The 17,638-nt window shown below is 38.9% G+C and overlaps 5 protein-coding genes across 5 annotated transcripts; 2 read left to right on the forward strand and 3 right to left on the reverse strand.

Moving 5' to 3' along the window:
• Nucleotides 1-111: 111 nt before the first annotated feature.
• On the reverse strand, nt 112-3,170 carry LOC112169542 (3-ketoacyl-CoA synthase 11). Its single transcript, XM_024306579.2, has 2 exons — nt 2,418-3,170; nt 112-2,166 (listed from the first exon to the last, which is right to left on the reverse strand). The coding sequence occupies exon 2, from the start codon at nt 1,867-1,869 to the stop codon at nt 331-333; it is 1,539 nt and encodes a 512-aa protein (XP_024162347.1). The 5' UTR covers nt 1,870-2,166; nt 2,418-3,170; the 3' UTR covers nt 112-330.
• Nucleotides 3,171-4,704: 1,534 nt separating this feature from the next.
• On the reverse strand, nt 4,705-10,718 carry LOC112172717 (carbon catabolite repressor protein 4 homolog 6). Its single transcript, XM_024310181.2, has 15 exons — nt 10,561-10,718; nt 10,128-10,470; nt 9,865-10,031; nt 9,674-9,739; nt 9,188-9,240; nt 8,590-8,671; nt 8,373-8,419; nt 8,057-8,138; nt 7,393-7,485; nt 7,223-7,255; nt 7,054-7,142; nt 5,920-6,949; nt 5,672-5,757; nt 5,414-5,498; nt 4,705-5,107 (listed from the first exon to the last, which is right to left on the reverse strand). Exons 1-15 carry the CDS (start codon nt 10,636-10,638, stop codon nt 5,039-5,041), a joined length of 2,403 nt encoding a protein of 800 aa, XP_024165949.1. The 5' UTR covers nt 10,639-10,718; the 3' UTR covers nt 4,705-5,038.
• Nucleotides 10,719-10,886: 168 nt separating this feature from the next.
• LOC112174327 lies at nt 10,887-12,644 on the forward strand. The gene is made up of 7 exons (XM_024312069.2): nt 10,887-11,120; nt 11,203-11,245; nt 11,332-11,424; nt 11,513-11,575; nt 11,677-11,772; nt 11,949-12,026; nt 12,297-12,644. The coding sequence occupies exons 1-7, from the start codon at nt 10,954-10,956 to the stop codon at nt 12,381-12,383; spliced, it is 627 nt and encodes a 208-aa protein (XP_024167837.1). The 5' UTR covers nt 10,887-10,953; the 3' UTR covers nt 12,384-12,644.
• A 337-nt stretch (nt 12,645-12,981) lies between these two features.
• LOC112174329 (N-alpha-acetyltransferase 50) lies at nt 12,982-15,133 on the reverse strand. Its single transcript, XM_024312070.2, has 3 exons — nt 14,891-15,133; nt 13,702-13,824; nt 12,982-13,447 (listed from the first exon to the last, which is right to left on the reverse strand). Exons 1-3 carry the CDS (start codon nt 15,045-15,047, stop codon nt 13,230-13,232), a joined length of 498 nt encoding a protein of 165 aa, XP_024167838.1. The 5' UTR covers nt 15,048-15,133; the 3' UTR covers nt 12,982-13,229.
• A 651-nt stretch (nt 15,134-15,784) lies between these two features.
• Nucleotides 15,785-17,537, forward strand: LOC112172064 (6-hydroxynicotinate 3-monooxygenase). Its single transcript, XM_024309236.2, has 3 exons — nt 15,785-16,154; nt 16,234-16,538; nt 16,638-17,537. The coding sequence occupies exons 1-3, from the start codon at nt 15,909-15,911 to the stop codon at nt 17,347-17,349; spliced, it is 1,263 nt and encodes a 420-aa protein (XP_024165004.1). The 5' UTR covers nt 15,785-15,908; the 3' UTR covers nt 17,350-17,537.
• The last annotated feature ends 101 nt before the right edge of the window (nt 17,538-17,638 follow it).

Here is a 17,638-nt window from a genome sequence, read left to right on the forward strand (position 1 = left end):
AAAAATGTCACGAGAGTTTTGAATCCTTTCAAAACAGTTGTCTAATATATCAAGCTTCACCTATTTGAAGTTTTGAACATACTAAGCTCAGTAGCAGAAGAAAAAAGAGAGTCCAAGAAACACCGATTGCTAATGATTGATTGTGAATCATGGATCACCCAGGAAATAACAACATAAACCACTCTGACATTGTCAAAAGAACTAGCCATGACAGATTGTAAATAAAACACTACGGAGACTATTCAAGCACAAACAAGAAGATTTACGACTAGAAGAGAAAACCAACTTTCCCCAACACACCTAGAAGAAATGGGAAACTGCCATATGAGTTTAGAGGGCTGAGACCTTTGGAACATGCACCGGGAACATGTCGATCTCATCCATCCACGGGTTCTTCTCCTTTACTGGATTCACAGTCCTCAAAGCCTTCCAAACCGCGCTATTACACTTGAAGCCAGACCCGAAAGCTATCTGCCACGTTCTGTCACCTTTCTTCATCCTTCCCTTGGCTTCTGTATAAGCCAGTTCATACCAAAGAGAGCTGCTTGAGGTGTTGCCAAATCTGTATAGGGTCATCCTTGAAGGCTCCATATGTCTGTCCGAAAGCTGCAAATTCTTTTCCAATTCATCCAGCACAGCTCTTCCTCCAGCATGAATGCAGAAATGTTCAAAAGCCAATTTGAAATCCGGGATGTAAGGCTTCACCTTCATCTTGAAAAGCTTTCTTCCAATAAGTGTAGCAAAGAAGAGCAACTGTTCAGACATAGGTAACACCAAAGGACCCAAAGTTGTAATGTTGGTCTTCAAAGCATCCCCAGCTACTGCCATAAGATCCTTTGACAAAGAAACACCGATTTTCCCTGCAGGATCCTCTTTTTGAGTAACACAAGAGAAACACTTGTCATCGGCACCTTTATGTGTTCGAACAGTATGGACTAACTGGTACTTGGATTGACGCCTATCAGACCTATTGTTCGAAAGCAAAATTGCAGCTCCCCCCATTCGAAACAAGCAGTTTGACACAAGCATTGACCTGTCATTCCCAAAATACCAATTCAAAGTGATGTTCTCCATACTAATCACCAAAGCATAGGTATTCGGGTGGACTTGAAGAAGATCTTTAGCAAGATCAATCGAGATCAAACCAGCACTACATCCCATCCCACCAAGATTGTAACTAATAACATTCCCTCGTAGCTTATAATGATTGATCACCATAGCTGACAAAGATGGTGTTGGATTGAACAAGCTACAATTCACAATCAAAATGCCAATGTCCTTTGGTTTTATAAAAGTTTTCTCAAACAGCTGATCAAGGGCACCATACATTACCATCTCAGCTTCTTTTCTTGCCTCTGCCATACATGGATTAGGAGGCACCCTTATAACAGCTTCAGGGAGATATGTAGACTCCCCAAGACCTGACCTCTCAATAATTTTGCGCTGAAACTCAAGATTCTGCCCAGTGAATGTTCCTATGGAATGTGAGCAATTCATGAACACGTGCCTAGTGGTTTTTCGAGCATCTTCGGGCTTGTAGCATGAGAAATCAACAAGGTAAACGGGGCGGGGACGAGTGAGGAAGTAGAGGGTGGACAAGAAGACCAAGAGAGTTGAGCAGAGCAGAACGGATATGAGATTGAACCTCAAATGATCCCAAAGGTCATGGAGGTCTTGGAGTGAGAATGTGGAGAGTTGTGCAGCAGTGAGAACAAAAAGAGGGGTTAGGAACAAGTACATTCCATGAGTGATGAGGTAATGGTAACCAAGCTTTACATACTTCAATTTCACAGATTGTTTGAAATCAGGGAGCTTTGGTGATGATAGTGATGGAGATATTAAAGGTGTATTTAAATTGGACCTTGACATTTTTTCTCAGAAAATTTTAAGAGATGGGTTGATGGGTTTTGGATCTAAATTACACAAAACTAAAGAGACGTCTTTGGGTGAAATAAAGCGGAACAGTTATGTTAAAGAAGCGTGAATCTTTTCTCCTCCAAAAAGAGTTTCAACAACATTTGGGTGGTCAGTAAAATAGTATGGCTTTAGGGTTGGATTGTATTTCCTTAAGATAATCCAAGAAAACGATATTGAATTTTAATAGAAAAGGAATTTTAGAAAAGAACTCTCAACAATAGAGAAAAGCAAATGCAGCTCTAACCATCCCTGCAAAATGAATGACCCACAATCACATCACTAACTAAAAGAAACACACCTTCTATGCTAACATACAAAAACATAGAATCTCTAATTATTTCCTGAAAACGATCATAGGTTAAGTTTCTCACTTTTACAAGATTTGGAAAAACCAAGAGTCCAAGTTAATGCATGCAATAAAAAAAATCAAAATACCAGCATTGCAAGAAACCCAGATGAGAAAATTGTGTTCTGAGATAGACCCAGATGAGAAAACTGACCTTGAATGCAAATCTGACCAGAAGTTCTTCCTTCTCTGCCTGAGAGCTACAGGCACTAATAACGGTTCTTGTGACTTTATTATGAGGGAGAAGGTGAGTGTGTGGCAGAGTAAACAGAAATGATTTTCAAATGAATTTTGGTAGCAATGAATGTCTTGTGTTGGGCTGAGCTGTAAAAATGTTACCATTTATGTACTATTGCAGTGTGAGATTGTTCTGGGAATATATTGGAATTAAAAATTAAACAAGATGATGATCAGTCACGAGTTGCAAAATGCAGTTACTACTACTTTGACACGTCAACAAACCTTGGAGGAAGAACCAGGAATGCAGATTGCTCAGAAAATGGTCACAGGAAAATCTCAAGCTAGCTCCTCTTGTTTTTGAAGGAAATATAGATGAGATCAATATGGATTTCACACCTAGTGTTGGTGTTTTTAAGTCTTGTAGTTGTGTAAAACAATGGAGAAGAGAAGAAAAAGGATTTCTATCTCGTGATCTGGGAACTCATTTATCAACTTGTTCTTAATGGTTGGAAATGCAGGACAGCAGGCATCTAAAATTTCCCTAATTCTTTATTTATTTTCAGAAGGTAACCAAATCATGATCAAACTCTATGATTCCGTAAAACTAAACCAAATTAGCAAATTCCTTCTTGTGTGGTAGAACAAAACAAAAACCAGAATTCTTTAGCTAAAGAAAAGAAAAACCAAACCATGTTTTTTAGTTTCATAGCATTTCACCCAAGTATAATTAGATTTCTATTCTATAGGTCTGAATGAAGGTAGAGTTTATGGTGAAAGAGTCATAGGGTACTTTTTACAGTAGTACTGCAGTTATGACTTTATGAGTAAATGCTTTTGCCAATTCTCAGTGTCTTGTCTTCTTCAAAATACAGACTTCATGGACCATGTTTCAGAAAAGAAAGACATAATCTAATCAAAGAGGAGACAGGCAGGTTCAGAGTTCCAATACCCTATGGTACAAATCATAAAGTTTTCATGTGAATTCTTGAAGATGATGAGGACGTGAGACAAGTAAATTGAGTAATTACGAGTTCTATATGCAGGACGGGCCCCGGGCCAAGGCGAGGACCTCTGGTTACCAAGTTCCCGACCTATGAATACCACAAGAATTTATATGATTATTTGTTGGTCAAATTTCTCTCATAAAAAGAATACATACATTTTTTTGGCCGAAAGTGTTCGCTGCTAAAAGTCTCTCATAAAAAGTAAAATGAAAAATGATGCACATACGTCTCTTATAAATATTTAAAATTTAAATTTATATCTTTGTCAAAAAATCATTCTTCTCTTAAAGTCTTTTATTAAGAAATAAAATAAAAAAGAGCATACATGTGCCGATGAAGAAGTCGACTACAGACATCTCCCATAATAAGTGCCAGAATTTTCTGTAGGCAAAAGCTACCCATAAAAAATATAAAATGGACAGAAAATTACGTCTACTCGAATAGAATGTCGAGATGTAAAGATGAATCTTAACAACTAAAATTACGCCTCAATAAAGACACAAGATAAGCCACTTAGGTCAAGAAGTGACATCTACCATCCAAATTCGAGTTAAATTCAGGTTTAGAGTTTGGTCGGCTCAAAGTTTCAATTCATATTCTTTGTCCAATACTCCAATAGAAATGGAGAAAATGAAGATGATATCAACGTGAATATCAACTTGCTTGCTCCAAACTACAAAGGGCCTGCGCAATGGAGATGCTTTTAGAAATTTTTTGTTGAAAGATGCTCCTCGAAGTTCTTTTGAACTTTGATGCTCTACCATACAAGTTGATTTCAGTATTAGGACAAACAATCTGTGCCATTTTTAAGGCCTTGATTGAGAAAAGGACATGGGATTATAGATCCATTTTCTGAAAATTGAAGTCACACATCTCGGTTTACTGATCCAAATAGAAATCCGAATCAGATTTAGTTCGGGTAAAAGCGAAGAATCCGGTTGAGGGTGCTTTAGAATTAGAAATTTAGAATTGCTGAACTCGCTTTTTAATTATCAAAACGATATGCTTTTGGCCTTTTGGGTTGTTTAGACCCTTTTACTAATTTCTGGAAAGTACTCGCTGTGAAAGCAACTTCACACGAGATTTGAGAAAATATACGCATACGTGCTTCTGATAAAAGTGCTACCAGTAAAAGCATTTCGAGCCTCACAAAAGCCTGCAAGCTCAGACACTGAATGCAGTGTCAACTTACCAAACAACTAATGGAATAGTAACTTTCTAAGTAGCTCCAATTGAGTTCTATTACCATGAACTCGGTGAAATGTACTATAACCTGATAATTAACTTAAATGGTGTAATACAAGTAACACCATGTTTAGGACCAGATCACTAGATCAGATCTCAGAAGACCAAAATTATGTACAGGAGTAACACCAAAAATGTAATATGCACCAGTTGCTGCAAGACTATACTCTACCTCAAATCATTCGAAGAGAACGCTGACTGAGATTCTCCCAGAGCCTAAAACAAGAAGCAGGGGTAAAACTAAAAGTATTACGAGATGCGGAGAGAATTGAAGCTCTCCTGCAAGCTTCAATTTTCTAGACTATTGACCATACTGCTGGCAGAGTTCGGAGTTATACTTAATTACTTATGATTGGTCAGAGCACTTCATTAACACCAACTCAGTAGCCAAGGCAATGTGATCGCTACCCCATTTCTGAAAACCAGTCCACAAAAATATACTATTAGCAAAGTGAGGAAAAAATAAGCAACCACAAGAAGATGATGTAAGCAGGACAGGTTTTTGTTTTTGTTTTTTTGTTTTTGAAAGGTCTTTGTTCGTTTGTAATAGAAACAATGAAACACAGATTTGTGGATGTTGGGAATCCAAGAAACTAAACTAAACTATAAATACTGTCATATTTTAAATCATTCCTTTGCTTTTACTGAAAATATGAAATGAAAAGAAATTTGTTCAATATTTAGGGAAATTTTTCTATTAGTTTAGCATCAAGTAACCCACCCTGGTTGGGAATCCTGAAGTCCATTGCATAGCATGTTTTGGAATTGGAGCAAGGACCCTGACAGTTTGCAGACCTTCAGATCGCCTAATATTTAAATAGAACAACAATCATAAGCAATCATATTTCTCTCAAAATAAGAAATAAAGATATTGACAAAAGCACTGATATAAATGAAGTTTTCACTCCACCAAATCTAATAGGTAGAATTTAAGTGAACAGAAATGGCACTAGGAACAGCAGAACCATAGAGAATTTACCAGATGTAATCAACTGTCCCGAAGAAACACCTATTATAACTGGTCACCAGGGGCTCTCCATTTGAGTCCCTAGTCCCAGTACAATCCTGCAAAGATGAAACAAATGTAAGCTTACAATTTCAGATCCTTACCAGTGTACAATATGTAATAATTATAATTTTTCTGACACATTTGTGATTACTGTGCATATCAAACTGCAAGATTGTAGACTACATGTAGGTGGAAAGAATCTTGAATGACAAGACTACCTCAACTTCAGTATATGTGCTCTTAAGCTTCAAAGGATGTTCTAAAACAGTGCACTCCCCATTGCCTGTAGCAGTTTCTATCTCCATTGGAGTCCATAGTGATGGATCATAGGTAGTTTTCTCCACACCAATTGTCTCTGAATCCAATCCTGGAGATAATTCATCCTCAATCCTATCGGTTGATGCAGGCAACATGTACTTAGGAGGATCAGAAGCAAAATCAGATGCGAAGCCATCTCCAGTGTTGTGTAATGCAGATAAAAATGTACTATCATCTTCAACTGTGTTTCCACCTTCTAGTATGGCTTCATCAAGCTCAGTAAGAGACATTTTTTCCAAATTTTTCTGCACTTCAAAGTCAACACTAGTAGATGCACTTGTGATATTGGCTTCATGTTGGGCTGACTTCTCAACAACAGAAATTTCTTTGGATGGCAAATGTCTCAAGTTCCCCAATCGGGGGCCTTCAGTAGCATCAGCAAACGAAGTCTGACCAGAGACCTCAGACGAAGGAGTTTTAGAGCTGAAAGGATCCACATAATTTGTATCACAACCCCCGCCAGTAGTTACATTGTCCTTTGTAGAGGAAAGTTTAAGGATACTACAGTTCATGCTTTCTCTTTCTACACAAACATTTGAGTCATCATTTGAATTAGAGGTGTACTCCACACTGTCTTTGTATCTAATGTCAGTCACATCAGAGTTAACCTTTTCAGAATTGGAAGATACTGCAGGAGAACAATTATGAAACTCATCACTCAAATTTACAGACAAGTCACCATCACTTGGATGTTCCTCAAATCCATCACCCTGAACATGGAAAGCTGATCCAGTTTCAACCTTACAGACATCCACAGCATTCTGCTTAGATTCCAGGTTTGCTTCAGCATCATGCCTACCGGCATCCTCCACACTGCTCTCTGGATTATTCAGGTTCTGTGGATCCAAGGTTAAATCATTCACGTTTATGTTAGCTTCCTTCCATTCTACCATTGGTGAACCTTGAACGAAATTACTAGCATGCTGACCCCTGCAATATTTTTGTCAAGCTTTCAGTTCAAGATATAAGAGGCATTCAAAGATAAAAATTCCAATCACTAACAATATTCAGTATTTGGCTTCTACAAACCATACCTATAATTAGGATTAAATGACCTAGGTGGACCAATTTCAGCTGAAGCTTGCCCTGATACCTTATCTCTGTCCACTTCAGACAAATCTAACTGCACAAGTTATGATGTAAACCACATTTCCAATTACAAATTGAATGGAGGTTAGAAATGGAGAAGGAAAGGAGAACTACCTTCTGCTCTAAAATAAAGTTATATAATGGACTCTGCAAAAAAGACCAAAAAAAAAAAAGTATTAGTATCAGAATAAAGCAAAAAAAAAAAAAACCAACTCAGAAGATGCAAAAAATTATCCATAACATTTCACATTGCAAATATAACCTTCAGGAGTAAAGAAACACACCTTTGGAGTACAATTGAAATCCCCACAGAGAACAATGGGAGCATCATTCCAGAATTTGGAAACAGCACAAGCCTTATCCAGGAGCACCCTGACCTGTTTGAAGGACATTGCAGGAAAACTTGATTTGAAAACTAAAAAACTGAATGGAAACTTTAGCAGCACAGGAGTTGAAGTGTTTGTGATGGATTTCCTCACCATAGCTACTCATTTCAACTTTGATAGAAGAATGCAAACAAAAAACTTTTAAATAAGATAGGGTCGAGAACCTGAGAGCTATTCATGATTCAAAAATACTAAATCACCTAGTATAGCACATATTATAACCTAAAGTTGCAGTCGTTGGGAATGAAAGATCTTAGTATAGCAATAAAGTGTGCATCAGCTTCTGTGAGTGCTGTGTACTTGCCCTTTTTTCAGGCAGTTAGTCACCAAGTCTTGCAGCAAACAATCAGATCACTTTTAAGAATGGATAGTAGTGGAACTCGTGTAGTTTTTCCACCCATACTTATGAGGAAGGTATTGCTAATCAATAGTTCTGTATAGTTGATGAGAAGATGGAAGGTGACATTTATGTAAGTGGTAGTCGTGCACTAATGATGCAATAAATGGTGAAGGTGCAAGACACAGATCAACTTGTATGGCCTACTCAAATAATAGTAATTACCTGCCCAAGCTTAATTTCTCCTCGTCCAGGATTATAAAGAACATGAATGTTACAAATAACAACTTTATTAGAATCTGGTGAGCTGCAGATGCAAAACAATGTCAGCATACAGTATCAGTCACAAGGAAAATACAAGATTTCATTACGTTCATGTGCATCCCATCATCTAAGAGAGATTCCCATTTTCAAAATAAATGTTTTAGCTTAATTTTACAACCAAAACCACTTCAAAACTAGATGCCTGGGATGTACCAAAAAATGAGAAAATTCCAAAACCAAAACATGTGCGCATGTTATCCAAAGAAACTTAAATTACCTTGTTGGTAGAGCTGCATTATTTTCCTTGGAAGTTTGACGCAACGACTGTTTAACAAAGAAACTAACAGTATTTGCATAAAACCATTTCAAACTAAACAAAAAGGAAATTGACAGTTTGAGATAACCAAAAAAAAAAAAAAAGAATAATGAATATCCGGAATAAATGCTGGTGATTACATGTAAGTTCAAGGTATAAATAACCAAATATTTAATACCTCCAGCACACATATCTGAGCAACATTATCCCGAAGACCAAGCTTATTGAACTCAATGCATTCCTCATGAAGCAGCTTAAACCTATAAAGATAATTGAAGTAATATATAAATCAGGTTTTGTCAACATTAGCATGCGGTACCAGCAGATAAATGCTGTCAAGATGAATATCTTTGTTAACAAAGTAGTAATAAAGAAAAGAAAAACAAGCTATTAAAAAAGCAGTGTCAATAAACGACTTAAATCAATGACTACGATAAGATACGAAATGACAATCAGACCCTATACAGAAAAATGATAATTGGGACATATGAGTTCTTACTTCTAAGGGGAGGGAATTTCATCCAAATGAGGGAGTTTCAATTCATCATTCTACACCTTAAAGTTTCCATTAAGTTTCACATCCCTCTATAATATTGTCCTACAAAGCCAACCCCAATTGGGAGATCCAGTAAGATAAATGTAGAGATGCATGTAGGAATCCAATCAAATGAACATAGGATCTCACATATCATGATATCAACAAATTTACGACACAAGGAGATGACAACTAAGCAAAGAAATGAATAAGAAATCTAGACACTGGAAACAAGATCTACCTTGATGACCGCCAAAAAACCGCACAGCCATCTACTGGATTGCCAGTTCGCATCTGTAGAAACCAAGACAGTTATAAACCATCATTTTTAGATTTTTTTTTTCTCTAACCATAAATAACTTGTGGACTAACAGATTGATTAAATAGAGTCGAAAATTTTACTTCCTGGTCTTTTCTAAAGAACTAAAGGGTGAACAACATGATACTCGCTCAGCTATATTGATTATTTACAAACCAATAAATATTTATGGATGTTAGATTATTTATCAATCTCCTCAAGCCCTTATTTCTGCAGGACCGCTCAAGTAATTCAATCATTGATTCTAACCTACCATTCTAACCAAACTCAAACATATTGATTTAAAGTGCATCAAGGCTAAGAAGGTATTCCATGGCTTTATTTAAACTAAACATGTAGATAGAGAAACATTAACGAATAAATGTTCTTTTATCAATAAAACCTTAGCATAATCATTTCTAAGCACACCTTCCATATGCCACTGTACCCCCGAGGCCTCAACTCGTCCTGAAGTTCCTGAAATCTATCAACCTCCTGCAATTGAAACCACAAAACCCTGTCACTCCCATAGCAAAGCAAAGGTCTAAAACAAAGATGTTTTGAACATTCACCATCTCTACTAGTACACGAAAACTGGAACTGTAAAGATGTCATCTAACCTGAAGGCACATTATGTCAGCTGACCACAAGCCAAGCTCGAAAATCAAATTCTTCTTCCTCCATTGCCAGTCCATCATATGCCGGGGAATGTGATAGTAAAGCTTACTCCGGTGGCCATTGGCCAAGTAATCAGCCAGTATATTATAAGAAAGCACTATAAACTTCTCTGTCAAGCCAAAACACAAAGCTTCAAACTCTCTTATGCTTAAGAGTTAAGACTATGATTCATTCATTTTCTTCATAAGAATTAGACTCCATTTACCAGAATTAGGGGGCAGTGTGGTTTTGGCATGCTCCCAATTCCGATAATCCAACGGCTTCTGATGCCGCTGTCGCGACTGCTGAGGTGGCCGGAATTGCTGGTGAGGCCGGTAGTGTTGGCTGTGATCCGCCGGCGGAGGTCGGCGGAACTGATTGTTCTGACTAAACGGACGGTGATGACCGGGTTGGTTGGTGAAGATTCCGGCGTCGCCTTGCCGGAATCCGAGATTGGCGTCCTGGACCGACCGGATGTGCGAGTCTCCGGTGACGTACTGAGCTCTGTCGCCGCCGGAAAACGGACGATTCGAGTAGCCTCTCTTCCATTGGTTCCGTCCGCCTCGAAACTGTTGAAAAAGAGCGAACCGATTAGTGTTGAGCTATTTGAAGAAGATAGGGGGGGGGGGGGGGGAGAGAGAGAGAGAGAGAGAAATTACGGGAGGGCGAGAAGACATTGCGGTGGCGCGTGTGGCTAAAACGACGACGTATTGAAGAGGAGGAGGAGGGCGCTTCATGTTCTCTACTAGCTTAAAGCTAGTTCCCGAGGCACCGCCTGCCCCCCCAGTCCGTCGTCACTTTAACCGGCGGGGCCCGCACGTGGGCCCAGTAAATATTACTCTTTTACTGACTTTGATTCAGTGTGGTCGTGTACAGAGTAGTACGCTGTTAGTGGGATCAAGGCCGTTGGTACACTCGTTCTCATTTTAGACGGTGGATATTGAGTTGGCTGCTACGTAATTTTCAACCTCATCCTCAAAGCACCATTCACAATTCCCACCATCGCGCGCCACTCTGGGAGAGACCATATTTTCTCTCTCAGGCTCGAAACGATGTCGTTTAGCTCGTCTCTGTCATCTGCCAACTCCTCTCTGTTTCTCTTCTCCAAATCCAAGGCTGTCGCCGCTGCTGATAACAGAACTCTGAGTCCTCCAACCGTCTCCTTCAGCTCTCGGTTCAGAGCTTCTGCTGAAGTTCCTGATTTCCTCTCGGCCAATTGGTACTCCGTACTCCTCTCGGTTGATTATTCAAATCAATTTCTCGTCTTTGTTAGGGTTTGATGATTTTTGTTTCCGGTGCAGGCTGGAATCTCGCAAGAAGAGACCGTTTGGGCCGAGATTAAATGTAATCATATTATTAATTCACAAAATAGTATCACCGGTTTTTCATATTTCTATATGTTCTGTATATATGTATGACTTGTGCTCTAGTTTAGCGCAGAAGAAGCTGTTCAGCACCAGCTAGATGCGTTGAAGTACAATGACCAACCCCGCCCAGATTATGGCATTGAGGTCATGTACAGGGTAAAGTTTCTAGCTTTCTGTTTTCTGGGTTGTACGTGGCTTTTATTTTATGTTTCAGACACTAACATTTTCTTTCCTGTTTTGACAGTTTGCCGGGTTTGATCCTTTTGAGAGGTCCACCTACTTTGGGCCATTCTTTGATTTGGGGCAGGTTGGTTTATTTTGAATTTTCAACTGTGTGCGGTTCTACGATTAGTGATTAATATGTAGTTGGTGATATTCTCTTGGTTGGCTGCTCCACTGCTACTGCAGTTTGAACGGTTCAGGCGGATTTTTCACCATTCGACCTATAGGGTGTTACTAGCTCACAAGGAGAGGGAGATATTGAGCAGTTTGTTTGTAGAGGAGGTATGGGTTATTATTGTTCAGTGTGCCTATTTTGAGTTTTAGTGAGGCCACTAACATGCATATATGTGATGCAAAGTTTGAACCAACTCATTTCTGTGGTGTCAGTGTTACCATGGTGTTAGTAGTTAACTATGTGTTTCTAATCATCTATCATGGTTTAATTGATTGTGATCTAGAATCGATATAAGCAGCGGATTTGGATACGAGGAAGTCGGCCAGAGGAAGAAGAAACATTCCAGTTCACAATGGTTCAGGTAGGTGATTCCAGTACTTTTGTGTTATCATAATCGATGCTTCATTGCACGCATGCTCAGTGGAACTGACACAGTCAGTAGACTGCTAGTTACTGACCATTGTAGACCTTTTAAAGAGTTATTTGAATTCCAAAGGATAACTATTTCTTTATGAATTCGTAAATTAGGGTAGCCATATACGGGTCTTGTACTTTGTGATTTATGAGTTCAATCTCTAATGCTTACGTAAATATAGGCTAGAGGATTTGATCTGTACTTTGTTCTTGACAGAGGGTTGGTGGCTCTTGGGATGGTTATTGGTTGACAGAGAGTGTACTTCATGACGGAGATGCTTTTTCTGGCGGTTTAGCATACTGAACAGTATTGACAGCAGCTACTGTATCATTTGTATGATGGAACTCTGGAATTCCGCGATCTCTGTTGTTTATACACGGCATTTGCTCACCTACTGTCTACCTTAGAATCTGTATATGGAAGAATCATCATGTATTCAATATTGTAGGGGAACTTTGTAAATGCAGTCTTGTATATCCAGCTCCGTATCTTCAGAAATTAGATATATCCCTCTCCCAACGACAGCAAGCGCTAGATTTTAAATTGCATCTAGCAGTTCGAGTAGATTATGTTTTATATCTGTATGATTTTATCAAGTTACTTGGAAAAAAGAATGTCAGAAAGACTAGAGCTAATAATTAGACACAGATTTGGCTGATAAAAACTTGCAGAGAACTTGTTTTGGATGACTCCTAGCTATATATAGAAGGCTTGGCAGTGTGCTCTTGCAACCCTCACATTTTACTTGTTTCTACACCATGTAAAGGAGAATCAAAATTTGGTACTACAGCTCATGTAGTAGGACAGGCTAATTATGTGTTTTAAAGCATCATACTCAGATAATGGCACTCCGCCACTAAAGCATACTTCCCTTACTGCCACTGTGTCACACATGCATACCTTACTGAAAAAGATGAAAACCCCTTTACCTGGTGCCAATAAATTACAAAATTTTCAAAATGACATTATGTCTTGGTACAAAAAAGATAAAGAGGCAGTCATGTCTGCAGAAACATAGCAGATGAACTCTCACATGACTCGGCCTTCCAATGATTTAACAAGTCTATAACTAGACAAATCAAGCATAATTGGGAAGTGACAGAGATCAAAAATTAATGTAACGAACTTCCCGTTTGACGGCTTGACATGTTACTTCTTTGTCTGAGGTTGGGTAATATACTTGGTAAGAACGTAGCAGTCCGGAGGGGTGATGTTTGTGTAATAGTTCTGGATAGTTTCCGTGATTTCAAACCCAAATTTCTTATAGAAGCTTATGGCATCATCATTGTTAGTCTGAACGTGCAAGTAAATTTCAGAAATGTTTTCCTTTGCGCAGAGTGCAAAAGCATGGTTCAACAGCTTTTTACCTGCAGAAATTGCAGAGCTAATATCAGAAAACCTGCACAGATCATACTTGAATCCAAGAAACTTTTACTGCACACCAGAAAGTATGAGGGCTCTTTCTGGACAACCTAACACCAAATCAATCAGATATTGAAAAGGGCACTCCACAGCATTACAGATTATATCCAGCAGGCAAATTTAACGAAGAATGCACCATGCATTTCAACCAAAGTAAGATTTCCCTACAAAATTTATAAGAAAGCTTGTACATGCTTACCAATGCCTATCCCACGATATGGTGCCAAAACTCCCAGTGTCATGATGTACACACGGACAACCCCACCCTCCTTCTTCTCAAGCCGGCAAGCAATTGAACCAACACATATATCACTGTAATATGCTGTGGAAAATAATAGTAAGAACAAATGCTTAATAACCAGAATAATTGTCAACGTGCCATGAAGAGCAAAATTCAACACAAACAGCAGAGCTCAACATATAAACTCCCCAGAATGATGATTTCAGGACATACCAATACATAGTAGGTTTGTATTTCTGTATTTATATACCACATCTACTTATCAGTCTAGTTTAGTAAATCATATATGCACCTTCATCAAGTAACTATAACAAATTCACCTTGAGAGCTCAGTTATAGGTCCTTAGACTCCTCAAATAAACAAGTCATGGTCCACATACTACACATATAATTCACAACAGGATACCTTTGAAAACGCTCAAGCCATTGCCCCACCCACTTCTTCATTCATGAGTTCTGACTAGTGTAGAATAGACAATGACCTTCTTGGCAAGTCTAATAGTAAGAGGACATAAAACAGCAGTCCTTCCTAACATCAAGCCCAAACATATTAAGAAACAACTCCTACAAATTTATTTTAGAAATCGATTATGCATAATGTATGGTCAAAACATTGTAACTTAATTTTTCAGAGCAACTCCTCTTATCATTAGAGTCTCAACTACCTCATCTGATCCGATGCACCAGAGTCTCATCATTCATTTTTTTTTTTTATAATTCAAAATATAAAACAAAAAGTGAGTTCCTCACGGTTGTTTGAGAAAATCAGCAAGAATCAACAATCTGATTCAGAGTCATCAATATATCAAACCAAGCCTCAGTACACATAATCTATTCAAACTCCCTGCATTGTCCAGCACAAACCAGACGCAATCTTCCATTAAACAGAAGCAAACAAAACAACAATAAAGATTACAACATATGCACAATCAACAAAATACCACCGCATACGAATCAAACAATACCCCAAAAGCAATGAAAAAAGCAGAGTCCACTACAGGAACAACATTTGAACAATTACTTCTCTCAAACAAAAATACAGAATATGAACAAGCATTTGATTGAAAAAGCTATAGTTGCCACACAAAACAAGCAGAACCCAGAAAATATTAGGAAAAAATAAGCGAAACCCAGAAGCGAGGGTCACCTAGTTTAGAGAAGTCGCCGGCGGCGAGGGCGTCGGCGTAGTATCTGTCGTTGTAGCGAACCGGGAAGAGAGCGGTGTTGAGCTTCTTGAGCTGCATCAAGTTCTTGTCCCTCAGTCCGTCCAGTGAGGTTTGGATCTCACGCTTCCCAGCCCCCATTTCTTCTTCTTTCTTATGAGAGAGAGAGAGAGAGAGAGAGAGAGAGAGAGAGTTGAGGGAGGGTTTTGCAGGGGAGAGAAGGACTTGCTCTACAGACAATTGTATCTTTGGGTTTAAGTAGGGGTCGGTGCAGGCCAACTCTCTGGACCCTTCTTCTAAAACGATCAGACTGAGGCCCATTAACATAAAATTCCAAACTCTTTTTTTTTTTTTTTTTCTTTCACAAATTTGATTTTCATTGGCAAGAGGTAGAATTGGCACACCGGAGTTGAGCAGGGGTGTGCAATGTTTGGTTCAAGCCCATCGAGAAAGTTGTGATTCAATTCTTATGTCTAAAAATAATTAACCAAATTGAGTAGAAATCAGTCTAATCTGATTTCATGAATTGATTAAGTTGATGTTAAACGAATTAAATTACTAACTATAAAGTAAAATAAAAAAAAGATGGGTATGATAGAAAAAAATGGAGAGTAATTTTGATGCTCCAATTTCATACTTGCACTCTACTTTTTCTTATTTGAAATTGAAGTGGGATTGATGAATTATGTTGAATCATGGAGTACAAAAATCACTACCCAACAAATTTATGAGAAATCATGTTGTGAGACAAAAGGAAAGAAACAGCATAGCTTTCAAATATCAGTCCAGCGATGGTAAACCAGTAAACCGCCATGTGATGACATATGATTCCCTTATAACTAGTGGTGATCTTATAATAAGTTATTATCCTTTCATTTTTTCCCCTGATTATCGTATTTGTCTTGCTCTTTTCTTTCTGGTCACATTGTCCTTTAGTTGCTAGCAAAAACATTAACAAAGACAAACCAGAGAGGACTCTCTAGTCTGTCTCAAGGAAGAGAGATGACTCTGGAAAAGAAGCCCAAGGCAGTAATAGTAGGAGGGAGCATAGCAGGGGTATCATGCGCACACACGCTCATATTAGCAGGGTGGGATGTTGTGGTGCTTGAGAAATCATGTCAAGTCCCAACTGGAAGCCCAACTGGTGCAGGACTAGGACTTGACCCTCTCTCCCTGCAACTCATTCAGTCTTGGATCAAAGACCCTGAGCTTCTCAACAGGACCACCTTGCCCCTCACAATTGATCAGGTACAAACTAAACCCCCCAATTCAATCATTTTCAATTTGTAATTTCACAACTATCTAATGAATACTTGTTTCTGTGTAGAATGATGCTGTGGATGGTGAGAAGAAGGTTAAGTGGACAGTAACCAGAGATGAGAAGTTTAACTGCAGAGCAGCACATTGGGCTGACCTACATGCTCTTTTATATCATGCTTTGCCACCTAACTTGTTTCTTTGGGGTCACCATTTCCAATCTTTCTCCATTTCTAGTGACAAGAGATCAGTTCAAGTGAAGGCTTTATCCCTTCAAAGTAACGAGATCATTGAAATCGTTGGGGATTTGCTTGTTGCGGCAGATGGGTGTCTCTCTAAAATCCGCCAAAGCTTTGTGCCTGATCATAAGCTGAGGTGTGTGTAGTGTTGTTAGCTAACTCCATATACATTGTTGGTCTATTTCTGAACATCTGCCAAGTTTATGGGGGGTACTATGATATTATGATTTTGCAGGTATTCAGGTTATTGTGCATGGAGAGGGGTTCTTGATTTTTCAGGAAATGAGAATTCCGAAACCATAATGGGGATCCGAACGGCATACCCTGAACTCGGGAAATGCTTGTACTTCGGCTTAGGTTCTGGGACTCACACTGTGCTATACGAGCTTCTAAACAATAGGCTGAATTGGATTTGGTATGTCCATCAACCAGAGCCTGATCTGAAGGGTAATTCAATGACCACGAAGGCAAGCAGCGACGTGATCCAGGCAATGCACAAAGAAGCAGAGAAGATGTGGCTTCCTGAGTTCGTGGGAGTCATCAAAGAAACGAGCCACCCTTTCATCAATGCCATATATGACAGTGAACCCTTGGATCAAATCTATTGGGACAATGTGGTATTGGTTGGAGATGCAGCTCACCCCACAACTCCTCATGCAGTAAGAAGCACAAACATGTCGGTCTTGGATGCTGCGGTGTTAGGCCAGTGCCTGAAGAAGTGGGGTGCAGAAAACTTGCAATCAGCTCTTGAAGAATATCAGTCCATTCGGTTACCAGTCGTAACGAAGCAAGTCCTTCATGCAAGGAGAATGGGGAGGATTAAACAAGGTCTAGTTCTTCCTGACCGACAGTCTTTTGACCCCAAGAAGGCTGATCGAGAGGAGTGCCAAGAGCTTCAACAGAAACTCATGCCTTTTTTCTCTGACGTTCCTTCCATTTTAGTGTGATTTGAATATTATGACCCGGGGAATCGTCAAGACAGATTTCATTCCACTTCTGATGCCAATTAAGGGCTTCAACCGAAGAATGGCATCTGCTCCTGATTTTCTCCGATGTTCTCACCTTTTATATTCAAAATGATTTGATGCAGCCAATAAGGCATGATCTCTATATGAGCAGTGTATCACTTTCGCCATGTCCGATGCATATGTAAATATTATTGTTGTGCAACTACTCTGCAGAAAAAGAATTAGTATCATCTGGTATGGGACTTCTGCAAACAATAATGAAGATTCA

Source organism: Rosa chinensis, chromosome 6, assembly GCF_002994745.2.
Source record: "Rosa chinensis cultivar Old Blush chromosome 6, RchiOBHm-V2, whole genome shotgun sequence".
Classification (NCBI taxonomy): domain Eukaryota; kingdom Viridiplantae; phylum Streptophyta; class Magnoliopsida; order Rosales; family Rosaceae; genus Rosa; species Rosa chinensis.

Coding starts and splice junctions, on each gene's coding strand:
- LOC112172717 (XM_024310181.2), bottom strand. CDS start 10,638: ATGAAGCGCCCTCCTCCTCCTCTTCAATACGTCGTCGTTTTAGCCACA. Junction 8,420..8,589: donor CTCAGATATGTGTGCTGGAG/GTATTAAATATT, acceptor TTTGTTAAACAG/TCGTTGCGTCAAACTTCCAA. Junction 7,486..8,056: donor GAGAAATTAAGCTTGGGCAG/GTAATTACTATT, acceptor TCCTTCAAACAG/GTCAGGGTGCTCCTGGATAA.
- LOC112174327 (XM_024312069.2), top strand. CDS start 10,954: ATGTCGTTTAGCTCGTCTCTGTCATCTGCCAACTCCTCTCTGTTTCTC. Junction 11,425..11,512: donor GCATTGAGGTCATGTACAGG/GTAAAGTTTCTA, acceptor CTGTTTTGACAG/TTTGCCGGGTTTGATCCTTT. Junction 11,576..11,676: donor CATTCTTTGATTTGGGGCAG/GTTGGTTTATTT, acceptor CTGCTACTGCAG/TTTGAACGGTTCAGGCGGAT.
- LOC112172064 (XM_024309236.2), top strand. CDS start 15,909: ATGACTCTGGAAAAGAAGCCCAAGGCAGTAATAGTAGGAGGGAGCATA. Junction 16,155..16,233: donor TGCCCCTCACAATTGATCAG/GTACAAACTAAA, acceptor GTTTCTGTGTAG/AATGATGCTGTGGATGGTGA. Junction 16,539..16,637: donor GTGCCTGATCATAAGCTGAG/GTGTGTGTAGTG, acceptor ATGATTTTGCAG/GTATTCAGGTTATTGTGCAT.
- LOC112174329 (XM_024312070.2), bottom strand. CDS start 15,047: ATGGGGGCTGGGAAGCGTGAGATCCAAACCTCACTGGACGGACTGAGG. Junction 13,825..14,890: donor CGGCGACTTCTCTAAACTAG/GTGACCCTCGCT, acceptor TATTTTCCACAG/CATATTACAGTGATATATGT. Junction 13,448..13,701: donor ATATCGTGGGATAGGCATTG/GTAAGCATGTAC, acceptor CAATTTCTGCAG/GTAAAAAGCTGTTGAACCAT.
- LOC112169542 (XM_024306579.2), bottom strand. CDS start 1,869: ATGTCAAGGTCCAATTTAAATACACCTTTAATATCTCCATCACTATCA.